The sequence below is a fragment of the Oenanthe melanoleuca genome, chromosome 28 (genome assembly GCF_029582105.1).
Source record: "Oenanthe melanoleuca isolate GR-GAL-2019-014 chromosome 28, OMel1.0, whole genome shotgun sequence".
NCBI classification, from domain to species: domain Eukaryota; kingdom Metazoa; phylum Chordata; class Aves; order Passeriformes; family Muscicapidae; genus Oenanthe; species Oenanthe melanoleuca.
In genome coordinates, this window is record NC_079361.1 from 5,336,435 (window position 1) to 5,363,579 (window position 27,145).

General features: G+C 52.2%; 2 protein-coding genes across 8 annotated transcripts in view; both read left to right on the top strand.

Moving 5' to 3' along the window:
• Nucleotides 1-1,019: 1,019 nt before the first annotated feature.
• Nucleotides 1,020-15,859, top strand: UHRF1 (ubiquitin like with PHD and ring finger domains 1). 4 transcript variants are annotated; one of them, XM_056512884.1, is made up of 17 exons: nucleotides 1,020-1,528; nucleotides 2,462-2,624; nucleotides 5,213-5,467; nucleotides 6,210-6,379; nucleotides 6,785-7,000; nucleotides 7,730-7,836; nucleotides 8,005-8,188; nucleotides 8,906-9,029; nucleotides 9,103-9,210; nucleotides 9,971-10,075; nucleotides 10,537-10,643; nucleotides 11,728-11,890; nucleotides 11,973-12,110; nucleotides 12,472-12,583; nucleotides 12,707-12,864; nucleotides 13,029-13,127; nucleotides 14,426-15,859. In XM_056512884.1, the coding sequence occupies exons 1-17, from the start codon at nucleotides 1,290-1,292 to the stop codon at nucleotides 14,570-14,572; spliced, it is 2,595 nt and encodes an 864-aa protein (XP_056368859.1). In that variant the 5' UTR covers nucleotides 1,020-1,289; the 3' UTR covers nucleotides 14,573-15,859. The 4 variants fall into 4 exon arrangements, with proteins under 4 accessions (XP_056368859.1, XP_056368860.1, XP_056368861.1 ...); XM_056512885.1 differs by having other exon boundaries at nucleotides 1,438-1,528; nucleotides 6,785-6,928; XM_056512886.1 differs by lacking the exon at nucleotides 1,020-1,528 and adding an exon at nucleotides 1,580-1,595.
• A 1,526-nt stretch (nucleotides 15,860-17,385) lies between these two features.
• Nucleotides 17,386-27,145, top strand: part of KDM4B (lysine demethylase 4B) — a 71,404-nt gene continuing 61,644 nt past the window's right edge. For all 4 annotated transcript variants that reach the window (XM_056512357.1, XM_056512358.1, XM_056512360.1 and 1 more), the window contains exons 1-2: nucleotides 17,386-17,494; nucleotides 26,996-27,145. In XM_056512357.1, coding sequence (XP_056368332.1) covers nucleotides 27,005-27,145 — 141 coding nt within the window. In that variant the 5' untranslated portion in view covers nucleotides 17,386-17,494; nucleotides 26,996-27,004. The remainder of the gene's footprint in view (nucleotides 17,495-26,995) is intronic.

Below are 27,145 nucleotides of genomic sequence, written 5' to 3' on the forward strand. Positions count from 1 at the left end.
GGCACAAGGAGCTGGGTGGGAGCATGGCCAGGAGAGCTGACCTGGACTGGCCAGATATTCCATTGCACAGAACATCTGCCAGTACAGAAACTGGGCTTGGCACCTGTCTGTCCCTGCTGTGGGACAAGCTGGGTCAGGGGTGATGAACAACTGTGTTGGGCAGCTCTGGCAGGGAGGAATTCCCTCCCAGTAGCCCAGAACCCTCTCAGGCTGCAGGGAGTGCTGTGCTGGCTTCAGGTAAATGCTCCAGTACGTCTGCAAGGGCAAGGAATGACCTGAGCCTTGGGAGGAAGCGAAGCCTGGCTGTGCAGGCCCGAGATGTGCCCTGAGTGCCCCAGCAGTGCCAGGCTCCAGCACCGAGCCCAGCCAGGCCTTGGCTGCCAGCCCAGGATCCGTGGTGGTCACAGAAAGGAGCGGGACAGGCAGAGGCGCTGCCCTGAGTGTCCCTGAGCGCCGAGTCCTGCACCGTGTCCTGCTGCTTTCTGTGCTCCAGTGCACAGGGGGGGCTGGGGGGTGGGAGGGGAGCACGGCAAACGGGGTTTATTGTGGTTTATTGTGGTTTATTGTGGTTTATTGGGGTTTATTGGGGTTTGCCGGGCCCCCCGCGCCTCGCGCTCCTTTGTCTGCGCCGCGTGGCGCGGCTGTTCCTGCCCAAGCCGCCGCCATCCCCGCCCGGCCTCTCTCCCCCCCAGTCACCAATCCTCGGCCTTTCACCCTCCTCTTCCAGCAGCCTTCTCTCAGGGGCCTCTTGGCCACGCTCTCCCCCACCCAATGGTTGTTTTAAGCGAATATTACCACTTTTAATTTCCTCATAGCATCGGTGGTTTTGGGGATAAACATCCTGCCGGAGCAGCCCTTTGTTGGCTCACACACCACGGCACGGCCATGCCGTGTCACCCCGGCCACGCTGTCACCAGCCACAAGTGCCACAGTGCCACAGGTCCCTGTGGAGCTAACGGCCCGGGGAGTTAGAGCCCTTTTGCGGATTGGTTGGTTTATTCGGATTATTCGGTTTATTCGAATTCGGTTATTCGGATTATTCGGATTATTCGGTTTATTCGCATCAGGGTAGGGCCTGGAGCGCCCCGGGGGGACAGGACACTGCGGGAAAGGGTGGCTGTCACAGCGGGGTCACTGGAGTCCCCTCTCCCACTGGGGCTCACCAGGTTTTAGGACAATAACAGGTACCGTGAGCACGGCCCCGCGGATGGAGGCCTGATGGAGCCCGTGGGGATTTGGGGGGTTTCGCCCCCACTGTAGCAGCGGAGCGGGGGGCACCGGGCCAGTTAATGGCGGGGGATCCCGTTGTCGCCCCCGGTTCCTGGGGCTGTTTTCCCGGTACCGTTTCCCCCCCCAGGGCCCCCCCCGGACCCGGGAGGCGGCGGCGGCGGCCCCGCCCCACCCGCGCGTTCCCGCCAGCAGCGGCCAATGGGCGCGCGCGGGGCGCGCGCGGGGCTTTTCCGCGCCAAACTCCAAAGCCCGCGAAGAGCGCGCGCGGCACCGGCACCGGCTCCAGCACCGCACCCCGGTGAGTCCGGCGGGACCCCAACCCCCGCACCGCACCCCGGTGATTCCGCCGGGACCCCTCAATCCTGGTGAGTCCGCCGGGACCCCCCGACCCCGGCACCGCACCCGGTGGGTCCGGCGGGACCAGGACCCGGCACCGCTGTCCTATCGCGATCCGCCGCGGGCTGGGGAGCGGCGGGCGGCACCGGGAGCGGGCGGACAGCGAAGGGCGCAGGGTTCCCCGCCGTGCCCGGGCCGGGGCGGGAAGCGGCGGGAGCGCTCCGCGGTGCCCGGGCGGTGACAGCTGGGTCCGGTGTCCCGGACGGGACGCGTAGCTCGGGGCTGCGACAGTGGGAGGGACCCCCGCCCCTGAACGGGCCCGCGGGAGGGGGTGTGGCCGTCGGGGCGGTGCCGGCGGCGCCGGTACCCTACGGGCCCGGGAAGTGGCATCGCCCCGCGGGATGCGCGGGGATGACGCGGCCGGGCTGGGGCGGGTCCGCGCGCGGCGGGGGTCGCTGACACCCCGCGATTCCCCTCCTGTCCCGGGCTGGGTGTGCGGTCGAGGGCCCGCGGGCCGCGTGGTGCGCGCTCGGCCGTGCCCGCCGTGCCGCGGGGCCGCGCCGGGAGCGCGCGCGGCGCCGGCGCCGGCCCCTTTAAGAGCACGCGCGTCCCCGCCAGCCCCTTTATCCCCTCTGTCATCTGCATGATCGCGCGAGACTTGGCGCGTGGGCGCGGCGGGCGGGTTTCAATTGTGGCGCGAGATGCGGCCGGCGCGAGCGGAGCCGTTAGGCTCCCGCGTGGGGGGGCGGGGCCTGCCCGCCGCAGCCAATCAGCGGCCGAGCCGGCCGGGGCGCCGGCCAATGGCGGGCGGCGGGCGCGTGAGGGCGGTGCGGCCGCGCGCGCCGGGCCCGCCCCGGCGGTGCCGCCGCTGAGCGCGGTCCCATTCCCGGGGCAGCACCGGCGCCATGTGGATCCAGGTGCGCACCATGGACGGCAGCCAGACGCACCGCGTGGACTCGCTCTCCAAGCTCACCAAGGTGGAGGGGCTGCGCCTGCGGATCCACGAGGTGTTCGGCGTGGAGCCCCAGCGGCAGCGCCTCTTCTACCGCGGCAAGCAGGTACCGGGGCATTGACAGGCGCGGAGCCCCGGCACCCCCGCCCGGCCCCGTGCTCCCCTCCGGCTGAGGACGGATGTTTTAATTTATTTATTTTTAATTGCGTGGAAATGAAAGGTTTTGCTGCCATCTAGTGATCCCCGGCCTCTCCCGCGCTGCTCCTCCGTGGGTTTGCCAGGACAGGAGCCAGCTGCAGAGTAGCCTTTATTCTTACTTTTCTTTACTATTTCCCACCTAATGTGTTGCTTTTCTGCCTTGACATCCCCTTTACGAAGTGTCTGTAAATTACCAGTGATTTTATGGTCCTTAAAGTGCTTAATGTTTTTAGCCTTGCAAGTTTTCACTGCTCTGAAAGCCGTAAAGATCTAATTTTTCTTTGTAAATTGGGAAAAGCAACTCATGATGTTGAAGTTACTCAGCTCCGATATCAAATTCTCACTAGGTACAGAGCACTTGAGTGGCTCAGTGCTGTATTATATTCTCAATAATATGTTTACAATTGCTGTTGTACAACTGTTTTTTTCCCTGCGAGTTAATGATAATAAATTAGCTAATAATAAAGTGCTAATAATAAATTAGCACTGAAATCAATGAAAACAATTTTAAAACACAGTTGCTGTATTCTGCCTAGTCCTATGCTGCTAAACCTTTATGCTAGAGAAACTCCTGATCTGGTGTTTGGCTGATCACAGTATTAATTTCAGGAAAAGCAGCGGGATGCTGAGTTGGCTGGAGATGGACAATTTGTTCTAGCTGCTTTTCTTTCTGTTTTAGGCAGTCTTGAGCTAACTGTGCTCTGTAATTAGCAGGTGTGGCTGTAGAACATGGAAATACACCTGGACTAGCCTCAGTCTAAGCTCAGGTACCAGTTCTAGCATCACAAGAGGCTCCTAGGCTGGTGTAACATCTCCAAGGGCTGCTGGGTGTAAGCTGCCTGTCTGCTGGGTTAGTGTAGATCTGGATGCATTGATGACCCAATTGTGTTGTAAATCAGGTGAGAAGGGAGGGTTGGTTGGGGCAGGTGCCACCTGTCAGCCTCACCCTGGGCTCTGTGCAGACACTGGGGACAAACACATTTTCAGTCAGGATGTCCTTGCCCTACAAAGGGAATCAATCCCTCCTCAGCTCAGGCAGGAACGTTCCCAGCGTGGTCCAGCCCCTCTTAGGCCTCGTTCCCATTGTGCTTTGTCTGGCTGTTGGAATCCCTGCAAATGTTCCATTTCTTACTCATGAACATTTTGCAGTGGGGTTAGAAAATTAGCTGTTGGTTAAAACCTGCCCCTTTGTTGGAGGTCTGAGTCCCAGGCTCTTCTTTCTGGCTGTGCTTTGAGCTCCTGTGGTTTCCTGTCCTGTTCCTGTGCTCTTCCCTTTCGCTCTGCACCTGTTGTCACCCGTGTCCTCTGCTGGGCTTGTTCCCATCTTTGTGACACTGACTCTGGGCTGAGAAGGAACAACCAAATGTGTTCCTCTGCACCTCGAGGAGTTTTCATCTGAACCAGCAAAAAGCTCAGACCTCTTCCTGTGCAGTCAGATTTCCAGGGATTGTTCCATAGCCATTTGATGCCATAAATCAGAATTGAATTATCATAGCGATTCCTGTGAAGTGTAAATTTTTGTGGTTTTGCTCTGCTTCCCCCTGATAGAGAACAAAGCTCCAGGGATTGCTTTTTCTGGTGGTTTGGGCTGGAAGGGGATGATCATTTCCTGTATAATTTCTTAGTCAGACCTTAAATATGTGGGGAAGCTTGTCTGAACTTCTGACTGCTCCGTGGGCTCCAGCCTTACATGTTAACTCTAAAATGCTTGTGCTCCTTAGAGCTCCTGAGGGTTATTGAGGGACCTCTTTCTCCCTCTGCACTTCTCTTTTTGCAGGGACAGGGTCTTGATTTGACTACAAACCATGCCAGACTCACCAAATAAACTCTTAGAACTGAGAGGGTGTGAAATTAGAACACGCCTGGCTACGCTAGAGAGCGGTTGGGTAGTTTCAAGTTGAATTGGATCTTTTTTTGATTTTACTTTCAATGGAAAAAATGTGTGTTTGCTGGGAGAAAAGTGTGTGATTAACTCTGGCTTCTACTTAATGCTATGATTAGTGGAGAAGGTGTAGCAATAATCTGGATCACACACAATTAAAATATACAGACAGTGTGCATTAGCATTGGGGATGTGTCTGAATTGAGGAGGAAATAATTTCCCTTTGAGTTTGTAGGTAATGTGGAAAAGAAATAATTTCCCTTTGAGTTTATAGGTAATGTGGAAAAGAAATAATTTCCCTTTGAGTTTGTAGGTAATATGGAATTCTTTGATTCCTGCTGGGAATGTGGGGGGCCTGTAGCTGTTTAATTGATGTTTCCGGGGAATGTGCTGCAAACTTTTCCAGATCTCACAGAGGCAGGGCAGCAAGTCCAGGGCAGCATGGAAGCCTTGCTGTTGTGGATTGCGGGGTGGCAGAAAAAAGAACATTTTAGCAGCAGGGCTGAGGGGGAAGAAGGGCGGAATGGCCGCTGGTGGCTGCAGGCCACGTGGCGGGGTTGGCGGGCAGAGGGCGAGCGATGGAGGCAGTGACCGCGCTCCTGCTGTCCCTGCAGATGGAAGACGGGCACTCCCTGTTCGATTACAGCGTGGGGCTGAACGACATCGTGCAGCTGCTGGTCAGACAGAGCCCGGCGCTGCCGCCCAAGGACAAGGAGCCCGAGCTCTCGGACAGCGACTCCGGCTGCGGCTCCGGCCCCAGCGAGTCGGACAAAAGCTCCCACAACGGGGAGGGGGCCCTGGAGCTGGAGGCCCAGCCCAGCACAGCAGCCCAGCCCCGCTGCGCCGACCCCGGCTTCGGCCTCTACAAGGTGGGTCCGGATCCCTGCGCCCTGCCAGGGGAGTTGTTCTCTGCGCTGCAGAATTGCTGAAAGTCTCTCACACCCCAACTGCGTGGGCACTTCTTTTCTTCCTCTCAAACCCTCCAACAACAAAGACAAAAATACCAACCAGCCCACAAACCAATTCAATGCAACATGCTGTAGGTCAAAATACTTAATTTTTTCAGTTTGTCCTTTGAACTAAAACTACAATGCATTAATTGATTTAAAAAAAAAGAAAAAAGAAGCATTCAAAGTGTCTGGTTTGATTTTTTTACAAATTTTCCCAATATTTTTGCTCGGAGTCACTACATTTGTCAAAGCTGAAACTTTCCTGAATTAACAAAAGAAAATCTCGAGCAGCTGTTCAGAATGATTTTACTTCTCTGTTTCAATGGATTATATTACAGATCTAGTGATGTCTTTGCCAGGTTATGAGCAAGACACTCTGAAACTCTTTTACAGACTAACCCACAATGGTTTGGGCTCTCTAACAAGGCTGGGTTCATGTGTGTAGTGTAGAATGGATTTCTAACCTTACAAATTCAACCTAAGACTGTAAGGCTGCACAACAGGACCAGGAAAACAGAGGAAATCTTAAAAAATTAAGATGATGAGTTAAATATCTTGATAATGGTGCAGTTCTTGAGATGATTAAATCTTCAGGTAGATTGGGAATGCATGCCTACTTTGCAAAGCCCTTTTGGTGAGCTGTGCTCTTTGCTCTGTGTAGATCAATGACTTGGTGGATGCTCGGGACACGGACATGGGAGCGTGGTTTGAAGCCACAGTTGTGAATGTGACCAGGAAAAAACCCACCAGTCAATCAGCTGAGAGCACAGATCCTGACCAGCCCACAGCTGTCCCTGAAGAAGATGTAATTTATCATGTGAAATATGATGAGTGAGTTTTGTTTTGTTGCAGGCTTGGCCAGTAAAGTCATTTGGGTCATGATGTTGATGGGAAATTTTATTGCAGATATTGCACAAATTAAAGCAGAACTGGGCAGTGACACAATAGTAATGTCATTGGGCCCTGGCAACTGTGAGGTTGTTTTGCAGTTGGAATTCCAGGGGGCTGGAATCATGTTTTTGTGGATACCAACATTTACAGGAAGTGCTGGTGTGCAAGTGTTAGAGGGAGGCAACAGCAGCAAAGTCAGACTGGTTAGTTCTGTCTCTGTGGGAGGAGATTTTATTTTGATGTTATTCTCGTGTTGCACAGCAAAATCAACCTGTGTGCATAGCAGCTGTTCCTCCTGAGAGCTGCTGCTGGATTTTTGTGACTTTTGTTGTGCCTCCCCTGCAGTTACCCAGAGAACGGGGTGGTGCAGATGAGCTCGGGGAACGTGCGGGCTCGGGCCAGGACCATCCTCAAGTGGCACCAGCTGCAGGTGGGGCAGGTGGTGATGGTCAACTACAACCCTGACGAGCCCAAGGAGAGGGGATTCTGGTATGATGCTGAGATCCTGCAGAAAAGGGAAACAAAAATGACCAGGGAGCTCAATGCAAAGATATTACTTGGGTAAGCTGTTCATGGGGAATAAACTGAGTTCCCCTGCTCTGCTCCAGCTTTTTGAGCTCTGGGTGACTCTGCTGGCAAATGGTGCCACAGCAGTGCTGGGGCAGATGAAAAGTGGCCTGTTCTTTTTGGGTGATTAACTTCAGCATTCTGCAGTTCTGATTAACTTCCACTGAGGAACTGGACACTTTAAGAAATGCTAATCCATGGATTCACTGAATGCTGAAAGGATGCAGAGCCCCATATTCACCATCAGGCAGATTATTGTTTATGTGTTGATTATCCATAATGGCTTTACAAAAACTGCAGTGTCATGTTTTGTGGAGATAGGATTATGTAGAATGAACTTTCACTTTATAAAGGTGATGAAAAATTCCAGTTCTCTCCTGAAGGAGACTCTCAACTTCAGGAAGAAAAGGATACATTTTTTAAAATTTCAGGTAATTTTCACAGGGTTGCTAGAATATTCCTCCTTTTTCTTCTAGCCACAGTGATGTTGACTTTTTGATTGTAAAGTATGAGAAGCATTAGTCTGAAATATATTTGGGGGCAGGGGGAACAGTCACTCTTGATAATTGAAATGCTACAAGTACCTGGATTCTCCCTGAGACAAGAGGGGGTTAATTCTAATTGCATGAAAAGGATTTGATTTTTATACCAAGGCAGTCTGATGCATGAATTCAATCTGTGGGGTATTTCCAAACTCTGATCTCTTTTCTCAACTTCTTCTAGGGAAGCTGGTGATTCCTTGAATGACTGCACAATTATACTAGTGGATGAAATCTATAAAATTGAAGAGCCAGGCACTGCTTCTCCCATCAGTGCTGGTACCCCAAAACGTGAGTGTGGCGTGGAGCTCCTGCATGTCTGTCCTGCCTGTGGTGTCCTGCCAGCTGTGTCTGTGAGGATCAGAGGGTTCAGAGTGCCAGGACTGGTTCACTTGTGCCTCCTCTGACCATTTCCATGGCTGTTGGCACTCTCTGAGCAAGGTTTGTGTTTGCCCACAGGACAGAGTGGACCTGTGTGTAAGGCCTGCAAGGACAACCCAAACAAGACCTGCAGGGTCTGTGCTTGTCACATCTGTGGGGGGAAGCAGGATCCAGACAAGCAGCTCATGTGTGACGAGTGTGACATGGCCTTCCACATCTACTGCCTGAGCCCTCCCCTCAGCAGGATCCCAGATGAGGACTGGTAGGTTCTGGGGAGGGCTGGGGGTGTCACAGTTGCAGGAGGTGAGGGCTGGGGCTTGAAGCTGCCCTTTTCAGTAGCTGTACAGGGATGTGTGTGTTTTGGGGATTTTTTTGGTAAAACTTCACTGCTTTTCTTGAGTTCAATGACAGTAGGTTTAAGCCAGTGGCTTGCACACTCCATTTCCTAGTTTGGGGATCCAGGTGCCTTTTTTGTGTACCTGCCTAAGGCCAGGGCTTGGAGCAGCCTGGGATGGTGGAAGGTGTCCCTGCCATGGCAGGGGGTGGAACAAGATGAGCTTTAAGGTCCTTCCAACCCAAACAGCCTGGGATTCAAAGAGCACCAAATGAGAACTTGATGTTATGGATCACTCAGGCAGGCCCCATCAGATCAGGCTGGTTTGTTCATGGGATATGTACAGTGAGAGATGTGGGGAGTGAAGTGCATCTTTCACCAGACACAGAGTTAGTGGAGTGCGCTGGTTTATTCCCTCTGCCCTGTTTCAGCACTGTACACAATGATTTTGTACACAGCTGTTTCCTGACATATCTGCAGTGGCTGGTGCAAGGACGGGAGTTGTGGGAGGTCAAATTCCAGCGTGGAGAGTGTTTCCATGTCCTGACTGGTTTCACATGGGGAAATTGTAACATAACTCACTGTGTTTGGAGGAAATGCTCCTGACTGAAGGCTTTGCTACTTGTTAATTTTCACTGACTTTAGGTATTGCCCCGAATGTCGAAATGATGCAAGTGAGGTGGTTTTAGCAGGAGAGAAATTAAAAGAAAGTAAAAAGAAACAAAAGATGGCATCTGCTAATTCCTCCTCCCGGAGAGACTGGGGCAAGGTCAGTCCAGAGCTGTTTTACCTGGATTGTGGTTGTTGCTTTGGGCTCTTGGCTGATGCTGCTCTCTGCCCAGGGCATGGCGTGTGTGGGGCGCACCAAGGAATGCACCATTGTCCCCTCCAACCACTATGGACCCATTCCTGGCATCCCCGTGGGCACCATGTGGAAATTCAGAGTGCAGGTATGAAGCTGAATCCTGGCCTCATTTACTGTGGGGAAAAATGGGAATGATCCAGCTCCTGCAAGAAACCTGAAACAGTTAATGTGGGAATGTGAGTGTCCATGGATATATGGAAGGGCAGAAGGAAAAGAATTCTGGCTTTGTGTGGATCAAGTGTTCCATAACTAATGCTGCATTGTTGGGGCCCATCAGTGCTGGTTTATTTTGTTTTAGTGCTCTTTTTGGTAACTCAAAAACCCCAAAGCAAACAGTTTGTTCCCAGTAGTTTGTCCTGGAGGTGTGTATTGTACCATGGCAAGGGTGTTCCAAACCTCCACATATATGAAACAGAAGGTTTCTCATCCTGTTAGAAAGTTGGGGCAGAAAAAAGCATTGGTCTATCCAGGTCTTGCTTTCAAGTATTGAGGGAAGGTTGCAATTGCAACTCTTTCAAAACTTTATACAAATATTTGATATCTGTATTATTCTTAAATACCTGGAGCTTTTTAATAAGCAGTTTCAGTAAGAAATATCCAAATTGTTAGATTTGCACCACAAACTTTATCCAAAATTCAGTTTACTGATACAATCAGTGCCTTATTTTTTAGAAGCATTTTAAATTTTTCTTTCTTCTGCCTGGAGCTTTTTGGAGGATGATGGTGAGAGCAGCTTCCCCCTGTGATACATGGAAAGCAAGTGTGAACTAGCACAGGTTCAGCTCCAAGGCAGTGCTGTGTGGGCTGTTGGGAGCAGGTCCCTCCAAGGCTGTTCTGTCTCCCAGGTGAGCGAGTCGGGGGTGCACAGGCCCCACGTGGCAGGAATCCATGGCAGGAGCAATGATGGAGCCTATTCCTTGGTGCTGGCAGGAGGATATGAGGATGACATCGTGAGTGGATTCTGATTATTTATGCACAGAACCAAACAAAGTTGTTAAAACAAAGGCTTGACCTTCATTACTTTTTATACTCTACACCAAGTGCTTGCCCAGCTTCACCTATTTCCAGATGAGGCAAGGAAAAACTGCAATAATCTGTGCCAGCCTGAGCCACGGCATCATCCAAACCCAGTTTAATATTCCTGTGTCAGCTTTTGGTCCCAGAGCTGTGACTTCTCAAGGTGTGCATTCCACCCCCAGTTTGCACAGCCTCATGGGCTGTGCTGCTGCTGCTCAGGGTCCTTGCCCTGCTCAGGGTGTGACAGGGCAGCGTTGTCACCAGAGACTGGCCCAGTCAGGAAGCATCTTTCCTTTATTTGACATTGCCCTGCTAAGCCTATCTGGTTGAAAGACTCCTCTGCTTTTATTGAATTGTGTCTGTGAGTGTGTCCATGCCACCCCGTTCGTTCCAGGACCACGGGAATTCCTTCACGTACACGGGGAGCGGAGGGCGAGACCTGTCCGGGAACAAGCGCACGGCAGAGCAGTCCTGTGACCAGAAACTCACCAACATGAACAGGTTGGCACCTCTGTGCCCCCTGCCCTCAGCTCTGCCACTGCCAGCACGAGGGGCTGGGGGCTCTTTGCATCCAGCACACTGAGCCTGGCTGCAGGCAGCCCCAGGAGCTGGCCGAGTTTAGCAAGGGTCAGACTGAGTTTAACAAGGGTCACAGTTGGGTCTGGGCTGGGTTCTGGCACAGTGGAATGCTCCTTTCAGTGCACTGCAGTGGGACAGGGCTGTGAGTGGTGTTGGTGTCACATGCAATACTGGCTGAAACTTAACAGCAGAGCAGGACATTGGTGCAGGAGTTGTGCTCTGTCCTGGACACATTTGCAGCCTCTGGGAGACCAGACCAGTTGTAATTCTGGGCTGCTACTCTCACAGATGAGCCTGCATGGAGGAAGTGATCTGGGCTGGTGCTTTAGGGTAATGCCGTGGATATAGAGCTGTGTAAAATGTGTGAAACCTCCCATCAGGAGGCTCAGGGAGGGCAGAGGTGCCAGAGTCACACAGGTGACATGGCGTGCCATGCAGGTGTTACATGGCAGGGCCACACAGGTGACAGGGCAGTGTCTGACAGGTTACAGGCAGGGTCACACAGGTGTTACATGGCAGTGTCACACAGGTGACAGGGCAGTGTCTCACATGGCAGTGTCACACAGGTGACTCCTGTCCCTGCAGGGCCCTGGCTCTGAACTGCAGTGCCTCCATCAATGACACAGTGCTGTGCTCAGGCAGTGTCACACAGGTGACAGGGCAGTGTCTGACAGGTTACAGGCAGGGTCACACAGGTGTTACATGGCAGTGTCACACAGGTGACAGGGCAGTGTCTCACATGGCAGTGTCTCACATGGCAGTTCACACAGGTGACATGGCAGTGTCACACAGGTGACAGGGCAGTGTCTCACATGGCAGTTCACACAGGTGGCCCCTGTCCCTGCAGGGCCCTGGCTCTGAACTGCAGTGCCCCCATCAATGACACAGTGCTGTGCTCAGGCAGTGTCACACAGCTGACATGGCAGTGTCACACAGGTGACAGGGCAGTGTCTCACATGGCAGTGTCTCACATGGCAGTTCACACAGGTGACCCCTGTCCCTGCAGGGCCCTGGCTCTGAACTGCAGTGCCCCCATCAATGACAAGCACGGCGCTGAGGCCAAGGACTGGCGTGCGGGGAAGCCGGTGCGCGTGGTCAGGAACGTCAAGGGCGGCAAGCACAGCAAGTACGCCCCCCTGGAGGGCAACAGATACGATGGCATCTACAAGGTGAGGGCTGGGACTCTGCCTGGGCTGGGGAGGGCTGTGGCATGGCCAGGAGGCTGTGGCACAGAGCCATGGGCTTCTCCAGGTTGTGAAATACTGGCCCGAGACGGGGAAGTCTGGGTTCCTGGTGTGGCGTTACCTGCTCAGGAGGGACGATGAGGAACCTGCTCCTTGGACCAAAGAGGGGAAGGACAGGATGAAAAAGCTTGGCCTGACAATGCAGGTACTGCCTGGGACATCACCTGCACTCTGAACTTGATGGAGAGCAGGGATTTTTCTGTTACATGTTCTCTGAGGATCATCCTTAGCTAAAACTTGAGGCTTAGGAGGACAGAAATGCTTCCAGCCTGTTGGGTTGTTTGTTTTTATATATCAGGAGGCTGAAAGGACAAAACTCACCCTTTTTTTGTATGCAATTTCTATAGGCTGTGAAGTGATTCCCTCCAGCAGGGATCTATTGCTTAAAATTAAGATTAAAACTGCCCCTGGAGCAGTTTTCCAGAGGTGACTCCTGGACCTGCCTTGGTCTGTGAGTCTGACCTGATGTGTTTGCATTGGATGCTCTTTGTTTTGTTTCCTTGCAGTATCCTGAAGGGTATTTGGAAGCTGTTGCAAACAAAGATAAGGAAAAAGAAAATAATGGAGATGATGAGTTTGATACCCCAGGGAAAGGGAAGAGGAAAAGGAAATCAGCAGGTTTGTGGAGTAGGCAAGTGCATATAGAAAGCCTTGGAGGTTTTTGTGCATTTTATTTGGTTACTCTTTCCTGGGGTTTTTTTTTTAGTTGTTTTTTTATAAAATCTTTGTGTTTTCTTTCAGGTGGGGAGGAAAACCTAGTCACCTCTCCAGCAGGGTCTCCAAAGAAAACTAAAGTTGAGCCATACAAGCTGACATCCCAGCAGAAATCTCTTATCAAAAGTGATGAAGCCAATGAAAAATTGTGGAATGAAGTCCTAGAGGCTCTCAAAGATGGACCGGTAACTGATCTTATTTTAGTGTAAACACCCCCAGCAGGTTTGATGGGATAGATAGTTAGATAGTTGAGAATCTTTCTATGATCAGAGTAATCCCTTGTGTTTAATGGCTTGGGTTAGTTTCTGTGTCTGTCAGCACTAAGCTAAATCAAACATTCTCTTTGCAGAAGTTTCTCAATAAAGTGGAAGAAGCCTTTCTGTGTATCTGCTGTCAGGAGGTCGTGTTCAGGCCTGTGACCACTGTGTGCCAGCACAACGTCTGCAAGGTGGGCTGGGCTGGGCTGGGCTGGGCTCTGCTGGGCTGGGCTGGGCTGGGGTGGGCTCTGCTGGGCTGGGCCTGGGCTAGTGGGAAGGAACTGTTCCCTGTGAGGGTGGTGAGGCCCTGGAATGGAGTTCCCAGAGAAGCTTTGGGTGCTCAATCCCTGGCAGTGTCCCAGGCCAGGTTGGGACGGGCTTGGAGCAATGAGACAGTGGGAGGTGTCCCTGCCATGGCAGGGGTGGCCCAGCCAGGCTGGAATTCCCTGGTCTGTGCTGTGCCCAGCAGGAATGCTCTCAGTTCAGTGCAGTGCTTCTGCTCCCTCTGGGCTGTTCACAGAATCTCAGGGCTGGTTCACTGTGCCCAGGCTGTGCCACAGAGCCCATCTCCCTGTCCCTGCTGTGCACAGAGCCCATCTCCCAGCCCTGTCCCTGTCCCTGTCCCTGTCCCTGTCCCTGTCCCTGCTGTGCACAAAGCCCATCTCCAGCCCTGTCCCTGCTGTGCACAGAGCCCATCTCCAGACCCTGTCCCTGTCCCTGCTGTGCAGAGCCCATCTCCCACCCCTGCTGTGCACAGAGCCCATCTCCAGCCCTGTCCCTGCTGTGCACAGAGTCCATCTCCCTGTCCCTGTCCCTGCTGTGCAGAGCCCATCTCCACCCCTGCTGTGCCACAGAGCCCATCTCCCATCCCTGTCCCTGTCCCTGCTGTGCACAGAGCCCATCTCCAGCCCTGTCCATCTCCAGCCCTGTCCCTGTCCCTGCTGTGCACAGAGCCCATCTCCAGCCCTGTCCATCTCCAGCCCTGTCCCTGTCCCTGCTGTGCACAGAGCCCATCTCCCACCCCTGCTGTGCAGAGCCCATCTCCAGCCCTGTCCCTGTCCCTGCTGTGCACAGAGCCCATCTCCAGCCCTGCTGTGCACAGAGCCCATCTCCAGCCCTGCTGTGCACAGAGCCCATCTCCCTGTCCCTGCTGTGCAGAGCCCATCTCCAGCCCTGTCCCTGTCCCTGTCCCTGCTGTGCAGAGCCCATCTCCAGCCCTGTCCCTGTCCCTGTCCCTGCTGTGCAGAGCCCATCTCCAGCCCTGTCCCTGCTGTGCAGAGCCCATCTCAGCCCTGCTGTGCAGAGCCCATCTCCAGCCCTGTCCCTGCTGTGCAGAGCCCATCTCCAGCCCTGTCCCTGCTGTGCAGAGCCCATCTCAGCCCTGCTGTGCAGAGCCCATCTCCAGCCCTGTCCCTGCTGTGCAGAGCCCATCTCCAGCCCTGCTGTGCACAGAGCCCATCTCAGCCCTGACCTGTGCTTGTGTCCCCAGGACTGCCTGGACAGGTCCTTCAAGGCCTCAGTGTTCAGCTGCCCCGCGTGCCGCTACGAGCTGGGCCGTGGCTACAGCATGGACGTGAACCAGGCCCTGCAGAGCGTCCTGGCCCAGCTCTTCCCTGGCTACGGCAGTGGCCGGTGATCCCCCACAGCACTTCTCCCTCCCCTCCCTGCCTGCCCCACACCTGCCCCGGGCTTAATTTAAAACAAAAAAAAAGGTAGTCTGTGTTTTATCCCACCCTCCAGCAAAAAAATGGTTTCAAGTCTTCCTCGTTTTTTAAAAAAACTGTAAACTCCAAGGATTATCCTTTTGTATGTTTGTGGATTTTGGTTTTGTCCTCTATGTTGAACTTTGCATTTTTATTTTTTTTTTTTCCATCCCCTCAAACCTGCCATTCATCAGCACAGAATTATTTGTTTCTAATGGACTGAAAGTGCTTCTGGTGAGGTGAGGCTGCTAATGATGAGGAAAGTTCTCAGAGTGCCCCTGTGCCCCCTTTGTTTTCACTTTTTATTCCAAAAAAATGGCTTGGTTGCTAGAACAATCTTCACTGTCTGGGGATTTGGCCATCAAGGTAGACTTGTGCATCACCTTGGCAGCATTTTGATACTCAATTTGTACAAGATGGTTCCTGGCTTTGTACCACAAGTGGGATTTTGCTATTTTTTTGTAAGAACTGGGTTTTATACATTTGATAAAAAGCCATTTCCTGCTAATTTTGTATCTCAGAACCAGAAGGCTGCTTGCTTAGAGCCAAGTGGTTGGAGCAATATGAAGTACTACCTCACTGGACTGGTCGTAGGGAAGGATTTGTTCAGCCAGGCGCTGTCCCCTGGCCCCAAATGCCATTGTGGAATATCCTAAAGCCATTCTTAAGTGCCTTTTGTCCTTTGCTGGAAGACTGGGCCCTGGATCACCATCAAGGTCTCCTTTTTTTTCATAAGCACTGAATAGTTGGGACTTGCCAGCCGGATTCTTGGGGAGCATGGATCACTGTAGCTGTGTGTGATTAGCGGGGATTTGCAGAGGATCAGGTTTCCTACTCGTAGATGTACTGGGGAGTTTTTTTCTTTGTTTCACTGCATTTCTACCTGGAAACAAAAAATAACCAATTATGGCTTTTTAATGAACCTTTTTGTATTGGCCACGCCTCGAGCTGTCTCCCTTGGTCTCCCTCTGTCATTACCAAAGTTTGCAGTTTGATACCTCAGCAAGACAGGGATGTTTTTAATCACACTTTTCTGCAGACAGACTGGAACAAATGTGCCTCTTTTGGGTTTCCTCAACTCTTACCCTTTGGAAAGTGATTATGTTAATATGTTAGGGAAAAAGACCCCACAGCATTTTATAGGTTTTTTTGGTGAATTTGTCGATTTTTTGTATAATGTGCAAGTTGATGTTTTCAAAATAAATATCTTTTCAAATTAATTGTTGATTGTTCATTGGGGGTGAGTGAGTGAAAGTGAGGAAGTGTTATTGCATTTAAATTGCAATAACTGCAATGACTTCCTTCATTTATTGGTTTTGTTGTTATTTGGAACTTGAAAAACAAACTTTGTTTCCTCCATAGGTGCCAATGTACTGTTCTGTTAGTGGCTTTTTAAAGCAACAATTAGAATTCCTCTGCAAATTGGACACTTTCTGGTGAGCTCTGCCAAAATTATCTGTCCCAAATTATAAAGCCCTGCTGGGAGAATGCTTGTGCTGCACAGTGAGCAGGTCTGGCTGTGGGTACAAGGGGATTTCACGCTGGGGTGATGTCTCACCTCCCACCCACAGCCGGGCCCGCTCCTGGTGCAAAGAGCCGGGATGGGAACAGTTCCTGGTTCCTGGGGAAGCGACAGTGACAAAAACCTCACCCAGGATCCGCTTCTGTTCTGGGAATTCCCAGGGCGAGCACAGGATCCGGGATCTGCTCGGCAATAATTGAGTGAAAACTGGCGAATGGCCCCGGGAGCTCCCGGAGCTGGAACCGCGAGGGGAGAGAGGCCGGGACGGGGACGGGGACAGGGACCCGAGCAGTGCCCGGGATGGGACAGGGACAGGGACCCGAGCAGTGCCCGGGATGGGGACCCCAAACGGCCCCGGGCAGCGCCGACAGAGGCTTGGCGGGGCTGCGGGATGGGAGCGATGGTCCCCAGTATCCCCCCAATACCCAATATCCCACCAATATCCCCCTCGATCCTCAGTATCCCACCAGTCCCCAATATCTCCCCCAATCCTCCCTGTCCTCCCTGATCCCCACTCTCCAGTCCTCAGTATTCCCCCCAATATCCCCCCTAATCCCCAATATCCTCCTGATCCCCAATATCCCCTAATCCCAAACATCCACCCCAGTCCCCCCGATCCCCATTACTCCCCGATCCCAATATCCCCTTGATCCCCAACATACCCTAGTCCCAAACATCCACCCCAGTCCCCCCGATCCCCATTACTCCCCCCGATCCCCATTACTCCCCGATCCCAATATCCCCTTGATCCCCAACATCCCCCCCGATCCCCAATATCCCCCCCGCTCCCCGCCGCTCCCGTTCCCGCCGTGCCCCGCCCGGCCGCGCGGGGGCGCGCGCAGCCGCCGCTCCCCGATTGGCGCAGCGCGGCCGCAGCGCCCCCGCCCCGCGCTGTGCGGCTCCTCACGTCCTCACGGCCCCGCCCCGCGCCCGACGGGCACCGCGCGCAGCCACTCAGCGCCCGCCCGGCCCCCGCCTCGCCCAATGGCGCCTGGGGGCGGGCGGCCGGCCCCAAACTTGCGCGTGCGATTGGCGGAGAGCGCCTGAGCGACGGGAGCGCTGCCCGCCGCCCCGCCCGCCGCCGGCCGGGCCCTCCAGCCGAGCCAGCGGCCAATCAGCGCCCGCGCTTCCCTTGTTGTTCGGCGAGCGGCCTCGCCACTGGCTGGAGCCGCCGCCCGTCCCCGGCGGCGCGGCCAATGGGCGCGAGGGCGGCGCCGCGCGCGGCCAATGGGCGCGGCGGGGAGGCGGGCGCAGGTGGTGCCGCGGGGCGCTGCGCTCGCCTGGGCGCCCCCCCTTCCTGCGCCCCCCGCGCCGCCGAGGGCCCCGCGCGCAGGTACGGCCGGACCGCGCCCCGCCACCGGCACCGGAACCGGCCCCGCCACCGGCCCCAGCCCCGGCCCCGCGCCCCCGCCCCGGCACCCGCGCTGCGCCCCCTCGGGGCTCCGGGCCCGCCGCCGGCCCGGGCCCCAGCCCCGGCCCGAGCCCCGGCCTCAATCCCGGCCCGGCCCCGGCCCCGCCGCTCCCGGCCCAGCCCCGGCCCCGCCGCTCCCTTCCGGCCCCGCGGCCGCAGCCCCGCGCCGCCTCCCCCGCAGGCCGGGCCGGACGGGCCCGCGGCCCCGGCTCGCTGTGGGTGGGACCCCCGGGATTCACGCGGGGATCCGGGCCCCGATCGCGGGTAGGGGCGATTCCGGGGCTCGGCTCGGGGCCCGGGCTTGGGGGCGAGCAGGAGCTGCCGCTGGGAAATCCGGGGGCAGGAGCGTGACAGCGCCGTGGGGTTTGACTCTTTTATCTCTGCTTTCCTCCTCCGGGGACTGTCAAAGTCTCGGGCCGAACCGAAGCGCTTTTCTTCTGTTTTTCTCTCAATCCCTGTGTGGTGTGTGTGGTGTTGGCGTGAGCGGGACCCCCTGTCCCGAGGCTGCGGGGTTCGTGTGCCTGACACGCTTTGGTGCCTGCCCGGGCAGGAGCGGAGGGGATGGGATTGGGATGTGGGATGATGTGGGATGGGATGGGATTGGATGATGTGGGATGATATGGGATGTGTGGGATGATGTGGGATGGGATGGAAGGGGAGCTCTCCAGGAAACCCCTCCTGAGGGTCTGCGAGGGGCAGGGCTGAGCTGTGCCCTGGGGCAGGAGCCCGGCAAGGGCTGGAGCCGGGGCAGGGCTGGGATGGAGCCAGGGAAAGGTTCTGCCCCCAGCACTGCCCGGGCTCCCCAGGGAATGGCACATTCCCACCCCTGCCGGGCTCCAGGAGCTCTGGGGATGCTCAGGGTGGGTTTTGGGGGTCTGTGCAGGAGCTGGGGCTGGGCTCGATGGTCCTGTGGGTCCCTCCCAGCTCAGCACACTCTGTGATTCACCCAGAGCTGGTTCTTGGCTTTTCTGGAGCTCTTGGTTTTGAGGGTGTTGAGGAGCCAGGGGTGTTGCAGAGAGGCTGCTCTGGACCCCTTTGTACTGAGGAATGAAAGTCACCAACAAGGTTCAGTTTCAGCTGTAAATTACATTCTCTGTATTTTAATGAAGCTGCAGCTACTCTGGCCGGGACTTTGGTTTTTTGCTCTCCTTTGTGCTGGGCCAGTGTAAATCTGTTATATCGAGCTTGACCCTCCCAAAACTAAGTTTTGTTTAACCAAAAAGTTAATTATAAGGAGCTCTGTCCATCTGAAACCTGATAGTGTCTCACCCTCAGCGTTGCTTCTTTCCTGGGAACTTTTGCTTCTTTCTCCTCAGTTTCCTTTTCCCGTTTCACTGAAATCCCAGAGTCAGGGGAGCCAGAAGGGCAGAGTCACATTTCAGGGATTGCAGCGAGCACCAGTCCTTGCTCTGTGGCAGCAGGTCCCAGTTCTTGGGTTCCCTGGAGCAGGAGGAGGAAGTTGGGGCAGGTTGGCCGATTCCTGCAGTGCCAGGAGGAATCCTGGAGGAATCCTGGAGGAATCCACGGCTGTTCCTGCCCCATGAGAGGCAGGAGTTCTCCCGTGCACAGGAGATGTAGGTGGATATGAAGTAATTCCTTGTTCCAGAGCTGATGTTCATGGATGAAACAGTCACTGGAGCATCTTTTGACAGGAAAATTCTGTCTAACACTCTGTGGTGGATTGTTCTTTCTCCTTTTTGTGCTGATTGGAAAGAGATAATTCCCTTGACTGGTCCAGTGGGACCAGAATATATATATGGTCCTATATATAAACATTATGTATAATGTTTATACATAATACATATATAATTATATAATATTATAATGATATATTATATATTATTAGTATATATTTTACATTATATATTATTAATATACGTATTATATTATAATTATAATATAATTATAATGTTTTTATATATACACAAAAGGACATAAAATATATTTATATATATATATATAAAATATGTAGAAGGAGTCAGTTTTTCAGTAAGTCAGAACACTTTGGTAAAGACCCAGAGTACACAGGTGTCACATTCCTGGTTTGGCTTTAGGATGTGAATGTGGGCTTTTGTAAATAAAACCTCACACATGTGAGAGGTTTCAGCAGCTTTTGATGGGAAGTGAACAGCAAGATTCACTTCCAGGGAGAGTCCCCCCCATTTCCTTCAGCTAATCCTGGGAAGTGTCACCTGGTACCTGAGCTGTGGGGACAGAGCTGCTCTCAGCTCAAGCACCAGGGGAGGATTTAGCAGGTCAAGTGAGAGTTCCACGGCTCTGCAGGTGTTTTAGGTCACCCAAAATGCAGACAGCATTGAAAATTTCCATATAAAAGGTCACAAGAAATTTGATGTGAGTTGGGCAAACCAGTTTGGCCTGCCCTGCTGGAAAGGCACAGGAGCTCTGTGGGGATTTTACATTTGTGCAGGGTTGTGTTTTATTTCCTCCTGGGATGTCCCACTGCTCTTCAGTGAACAACAGAGCAGCAGCAGGCTCTGCTTCACCCTGCAAGTTTAAATCTCATTTTTGAGGGCAGGGAATCCACCTGAGAGCAGAACTAATCACTGTGAGCTGCAGGCTGAGCCACCCAGGCAGCAGGCAGGGAAAGCTCCTGGCAGTCAGGAGAAACCTGGTGTTCCCTGTTTGATTCTGGGCAGCCAGGAGGACCCAGGACTGGTGATTTCCCCCTCCTGACTGGCTCAGGGTGTGCAGAGCCTGTGCTGCTCCACGTTCCTTCACTGGAGCATCTGTTAATAGCAAAGATGGATGACAGCTGAGTATGTCAGCACAAGTGAGGGGTTTGTTCATGGCTGTGGATGCCACGGGATCCTCGGGGGCTGCTGGAAATAATTATTTGTCATCTGCTAAAGAATTCAGGAGGGTTTGTCCATTTGCAGTAGCAACTGCAATCCTGGAGAGCTGCAGGGTGTTGGCAGAAATCCTGGCATTTCCCACACTTGGGGGATATTCGTGTCTTATCACTGTGGGTGAGAAAGGTGTTTTTCCATTTTCAGTGTTCTCCACAAAACTGATCATGGCTTAATAAGATTTTCTCTTTTTAACCTTTGTTCTGGACCAAATATGTTCTGTCTTGTCACAACTTAGGGACAGAGTCATTTGCTACCATGGCTTGATTAAGGTATTTATTTTCATTTATATTTCATAGGGTGAATCACTCTCCTTTACTGAGGCAGTTCCTCAGCCAGGCTCTTGCTGGATTGCACAGAACACATTTGTGTCCTGCCCTTCCTCACTCTGAGTGTGCCTCACTCATGGCAGGAGTGACCTGAAGCTTCATTATTTTTGTATTTCTTTGCTGTTTCATAAGGCTGATGAACAAGCCACAGTTCCTGGATCCTTAGAGAAGACAGGATTGTGCTTTTGTTCCTAAATCTGTTTGAAATCCTGCTTTTGAGTATGGCCAAGACATGAATGTTGGATGTTGTGGGGGGTTAAGGTGATTTCTGAGGTTTTCTGATATTCCTTCACGATTTTGGATCACCCAGGTGGTGGAGAGGCCTTTGGTGAGGTTTTGGTGCAGATAAGGAGTTCTCAGGAAGTTTCCCATATTTGATCTGGGTTCTGTTGGCAGAACAAGCAGCAGAGCTTTGCCTGGGAGGGACATGTGGAGTTTGGAGCTGCAGCTTCCAGAGAGATGAAACAGAGCTGGGAGAGGTTCAGGCTGTCTCACCTGGAGCTGGGGGTTGGTTCTGGTTCTAAACTGGCACCCCTGGAGTCAGGTTTGGCTGAGAGGTGAAATGGGAGAAACCTGGGGGGCTGAGGGGGCTGGGGGTCCCTGTGCCAGGTGAGATTTTGGGTTCCCTGTGCCAGGTGATTTTGGGGTCCCAGTGCCAGGAGAGATTTTGGGGTCCCAGTGCCAGGAGAGATCTGGGGTTCCCAGTGCCAGGTGATTTGGGGTCCCTGTGCCAGGTGATTTTGGGGTCCCAGTGCCAGGTGAGATTTTGGGGTCCCAGTGCCAGGTGAGATTTTGGGGTCCCTGTGCCAGGTGAGGGTGCTGGGGGGGTCCCTGTGCCAGGTGAGATTTGGGGGTCCCAGTGCCAGGTGAGATCTGGGGTCCCAGTGCCAGGTGAGATCTGGGGTCCCAGTGCCAGGTGATTTTGGGGTCCCAGTGCCAGGTGAGATTTGGGGTCCCTGTGCCAGGAGAGATCTGGGGTTCCCTGTGCCAGGTGAGATTTTGGGGTCCCAGTGCCAGGTGAGATTTTGGGGTCCCAGTGCCAGGAGAGATCTGGGGGTCCCAGTGCCAGGTGAGATTTTGGGGTCCCTGTGCCAGGTGATTTTGGGGTCCCTGTGCCAGGTGAGGGTGCTGGGGGGGTCCCTGTGCCAGGTGAGATTTTGGGTTCCCTGTGCCAGGAGAGATCTGGGGGTCCCAGTGCCAGGTGAGATTTTGGGGTCCCAGTGCCAGGAGAGATTTTGAGGTCCCAGTGCCAGGTGAGATTTGGGGGTCCCAGTGCCAGGTGATTTTGGGGTCCCTGTGCCAGGTGAGATTTTGGGGTCCCTGTGCCAGGTGATTTGGGGTCCCAGTGCCAGGTGAGATTTGGGGGTCCCAGTGCCAGGTGAGATTTTGGGGTCCCTGTGCCAGGTGATTTTGGGGTCCCTGTGCCAGGTGATTTGGGGTCCCAGTGCCAGGTGAGATTTGGGGTCCCTGTGCCAGGTGATTTGGGGTCCCTGCCAGGTGATTTTGGGGTCCCTGTGCCAGGTGAGATTTGGGGTCCCAGTGCCAGGTGAGATTTGGGGTCCCTGTGCCAGGTGATTTGGGGTCCCTGTGCCAGGTGATTTGGGGTCCCTGCCAGGTGAGCCAGGCCTTGGGGCTGTGCCAGGCTGGGAGCTGCCCCTGCCCTGCCCAGGGCTCCAGATGTGCTGGCAGCTGGAACTGGGTCAGTGTCACAGCCAGCCAGGGCTGCTGCTCTGGGGCAGGATGGCAGAACCACCCCTGGCAGCCCCAGCTGGGGAGATTTTTGTTACAAAAACCTCAAGGAGTTGGAGAAGTCGAGCAAGTTCCTGGGAGCTCCAGGAGCTGTGGAAGGAAAAGTGGGAATTATCTGGGTGTTATTAAGGTGTTAATCTGATGCAGGAATCACTTTCTGCACAAAGCCTGCAGTGCCCGAGGTCCCTGGCTGATTTGTGAGGTTTCTGATGTCCTTTCCCAGAATGGTGACAGACTCTGGGACACTCTGTTCCAATAGAGGATACTTTATTCTAGCATGGGATATTTTATTCCAATATAGAATATTTTATTCCAGCATGGGACACTTTATTCCAACATGGGATATTTTATTCCAACATGGGATATTTTATTCCAACATGGGATATTTTATTCCAACATGGGATATTTTATTCCAACATGGGATATTTTATTCCAACATAGGATATTTTATTCCAATATAGGATATTTTATTCCAATATAGGACACTTTATTCCAACATGGGATATTTTATTCCAATATAGGATATTTTATTCCAATATAGGACACTTTATTCCAACATGGGATATTTTATTCCAACATGGGCTATTTTATTCCAATATAGGATATTTTATTCCAATATAGGACACTTTATTCCAGCATGGGACACTTTATTCCAGCACTTGCAGTGCTGCTGCCTTGGATTGAGGTGCCCTGGGTTAAAACTGGAAATTCTTGCTCAGACTCAAGGGCTCAGCCCCCATGAAATGCCTTTTCTAATGCTTGTTTCTGTTTCTGAAGCACTCCTGAAGCTCCCAGTAATTCCAGAGATAATAAAATGACAATTCTGCCGTGCAGCAATGGGGCTCCTGCAGCCCTTGGCAAGGCTGGGCCCCAGCACAGGTTTGAGAACTGATTTCTCTGGTTTTAGGCTGAGTTTATCTTCCCTGTTCAGTCAAACTTTTGAGTTTTTGAGGTTCTGATCTGGATTCAGCCAGAAATAACCATTCCATGTTCACTACCTTGCCTCAGGCAATAATAAACTGCTTTAAAGTCATCCAAATTTATTGCTCTTAAATGTAACCACTTCTATTTTTTCTTTTAAATACCATTTGTGACTAAATAATTTTGTTGTTAGAGAAATGTGTGAGTAACTGCACTTCTACAGCTAAGAGGGTGTTTTGGGGGAAAATTTCATTTTCTCTTAATGAGCTACATATGCTGCTTGATTTCAAGTACAGGAGGATCTGGATTTGCAGAGGAGCCTTGTGAAGTGTAAAATTGAATAGAAAATAAATTTGTCAATATATTCTCAATATATTTGTCAATAAATTCTCAATTTCTCAAATCCCAAGCACTGTAGATCTTCATCCCTGTGCTGGATGGGAATGTTGTCTCTGTTCCTCTTTCCCAAATATTTCCTCTGTTGTGTTTACTTAACCTTTATGGAGGATACACAAAACTCAAAGCAATTAGAATGTTAAAAATGTAATGAATTGGATATATAAATATTTTGGAGGGAAAGGTGTCAGTTTAAATCCTTCCTGTAATTGTTCAGTTGTTTAAAACTGGGCTGAGCAACAGCAAATTTCAAATTTCAAACTTTAAAATTTACACTTTGTCTGAATGCTGGAATGTGGTTCTTGGAACAGAGGGGAAGGAAAGTTGTCTCAGATATCCTTACCCCACATAACCATTGTAGTTTTAATAGATATATAAATATATGGAACTTCAGTAATGAACTTTATACACAGACCTGATGTCTTGCAGGAGTTTGTCTTTGGTTCTGCTCAGAAATGTTTGGTCTGTGAGAATTGATGGAAATCAGGGTAATTTGTTGGCTTAGTGAGAGAGGAAGGGATGGAAATGGAAGAATCTCCCTTTGTGTCCCAGCCTCATTCATCCAAAAATGCCATTTCAGATCAACACAGCAGGTTTCCATTCATATTTGTGTGCAGGGCTTGGTAGTTAAATAATAAATTAAGAGCAAGTCTAAAGGAGTTTTCATGAGCAGGATTCTCATCATTGTTGGGAAATGCCTGAGATGCTGAGTTCATGCAGGCACAGGTAAAATCTGAATTTTGTTGGTGTCACTGTGTCAGGACATTTCCCTGCCCCTCAGCCCAGCTCCTGTTCCTGCTGGGGCTGGGCAGGGAAATTCTCCTCTCCCCTTGGAAAAGCTTCATTAGCTTGATTAGCTCAGTGTGCATTATCTGAGATAGGTGTTGGGAAGTTCTTGGGATGGAAAATTCTTGTGCTTTGCTGTCTCTGGGCTGGAGAATTGCAGAGTGCCAGGTCCCATTGAGGCCACAGATCTTTTCATTCATTCATTAAGCTTTGCAGGAAGTACTTTTATCCTTTCATTAATTGATTAAGCTTTGCATGAAGTAGTTTTTGATCTCCCTTACTGGAGCATGTGTGCCTGGATGATTTTTGGTTTGGGTGCAATTCCCCAATTTTGGGGTCTCTCAGCATCTCAGGGGGCTCTGATTTTTATCCAAAATTTCCACATTTTGCACCCAAATTTTCACATTTTTAGCTCAAATTCCCACATTTTTTGACCCAAATTTTTAGATTTTGAACCCAAATTCTTTTCCTCCAAACTTTCCCAAGTTTAACCCAAATTTCTCCCGATTTTGACCCAAATTTCCACATTTTTGACCCAAAATTTTACATTTTGACCCAATTTTTCCCTCCAAATGTAACCCAAATTTTCACTGATTTTGACCAAAATTTCCACATTTTTCCCTACATTTTTGTTCTAAATTTCCACGTTTTTGACCCAAATTGTTTTGTTTTTTTTTTTCCCTCTGAGTGTATTGATGGAAAATCAGGATTTAGTGAGCTAAAGGCTTTGGCTGTTTGTTTTTGCCCGGGCTGTCAGAGCTGTCAGTCCTGTGAGGAGCAGATGGTGCTGGCAGGGTCCTGCCAGGGACAGATCCGGGCTCCTGTCCCCAGCCAGGTCCTGGCAGGTCCTGGCAGGGAGCCCTGGCATTCCCTGAAGCAGCTCCAGAGTTGTGGGCAGGGCTGGGGACGGTTCCTGGGAGTGGATCCCAGCTCACCCCAGGGTTTTCTCCTGCTCTCTGCTGATCCTTCCTCTCAACAGAGAAATCCATCCTGCTTCAAGGCCCCTTGTGTTTGCAACCTGCAGCAGTTTCTGTTGGGAATTGGAAATATCTCCGGCTTAAATGGTGGTTTTATCCCTCAGTTGGTTTTGCTCTGGGATTTCCTGCAATACTGGGGTTCATAATTTGGTTTTATTCTGGACTGGGTCCTGCATCTCTGGCTTGGGAAGGGCTTTGCTGCCTGTGAGAAGCTGCGATTTCACACAAGAAATTCTTTTAAAGGCTCCTTGGGGGAGGACATTGCAGAGCCTTGTTTTGAAACAAATTTGCCTGAAAGTTACTGTGTAAAATTCCATTGTTTCCTGCTTTCTAAAATCACTCCCGTGCCTTGGAAATGGAAAGTTTAAGGCAGTTAAGGTGGAGTCTCCCTCGGGTGTGGGGTGGTTTCGGTGGCAGAGCTGCCTCTGTGCCTCTCACCCACCCAGGCTCAGATCCCTGCTGGATTTTGGGTTTTCCTGCTGCTCCAGGAGCTGCTGCTGGGCTGGGATCGGCTGAACTCCAGATAATTCTGTTGTGCCAGAGTCAGCCTGAGCCATTGCCCGGCTCCATCCGCAGCCCAGCGCTGCCCTCTGCTGAGCTCAAACCTCCCATTTCCCCCGAGGGCTTCCAGCACAACCTGAGAAAAGTCCGTTTTAAATTGGTGATTTCGTCCTGAATCCCTTGAGAGTTTTGGATGTTTTGGAATTGTGCATCTGTGATTCTTGTGAGACTTGCCTGACAATTTATTCTATTTATGTGCATTGCAAATACAAAGTGTAATGAAGCTACATTAAAAAAAAAAATTATAACTTAATAATTGTTAATGTAGTCTAGCACATGAAAAAAAAAACCAAATTGGGGAAAGCTGTTGGGGTTGAACCTAAACAGAACATGGTGGAAGATTTAGGTGGAAAACTTGCAGGGTGGCAAATTCTGCACCCTGGCAGTGCTGAAAGGGAGAAATTGTGAGTTTTGTGCCACCATCCTGGTGAGGCACTGCTGTCTGTGCTGGGCTGGGGGGATGTTCAGCAGCTCTGTGTTTATCCCCTGGGTGATCCTGGGTTATCCTGGGTGATCTGAATGATCCTGGGTGATCCTGGGTTATCCTGGGTGATCCTGGGTTATCCTGGCAATCCTGGGTGATCTGAATGATCCTGGGTTAGCCTGGCAATCCTGGGTGATCCTGAGTGATCCTGAGTTATCCCGGGTGATCCTGGGCCATCCTGCTCTCGGGAGTTCTGGGTGGATTTTTGGTTAGAAGCTCCTCGTGTCCATGGTAGAGGGAGGTTCCTAAATCCTCCTTTGTGGGGGCAGAGAGAGGAAATGAAAATCTCTCCCGTGCTTGTTGCCCCTTGGGCGGGAGTTGACCCCGAGGTGTGACCGGCCCTGCCCCGGCAGGACGCAGCGATGGGGTCCGAGAGCCCGAGCCCGCAGAACCCCGGCTGTAAGATCATGACCTTCCGGCCCTCGCTCGACGAGTTCCGCGACTTCGGCCGCTTCATCGCCTACATGGAGTCCCAGGGAGCGCACCGCGCCGGGCTGGCCAAG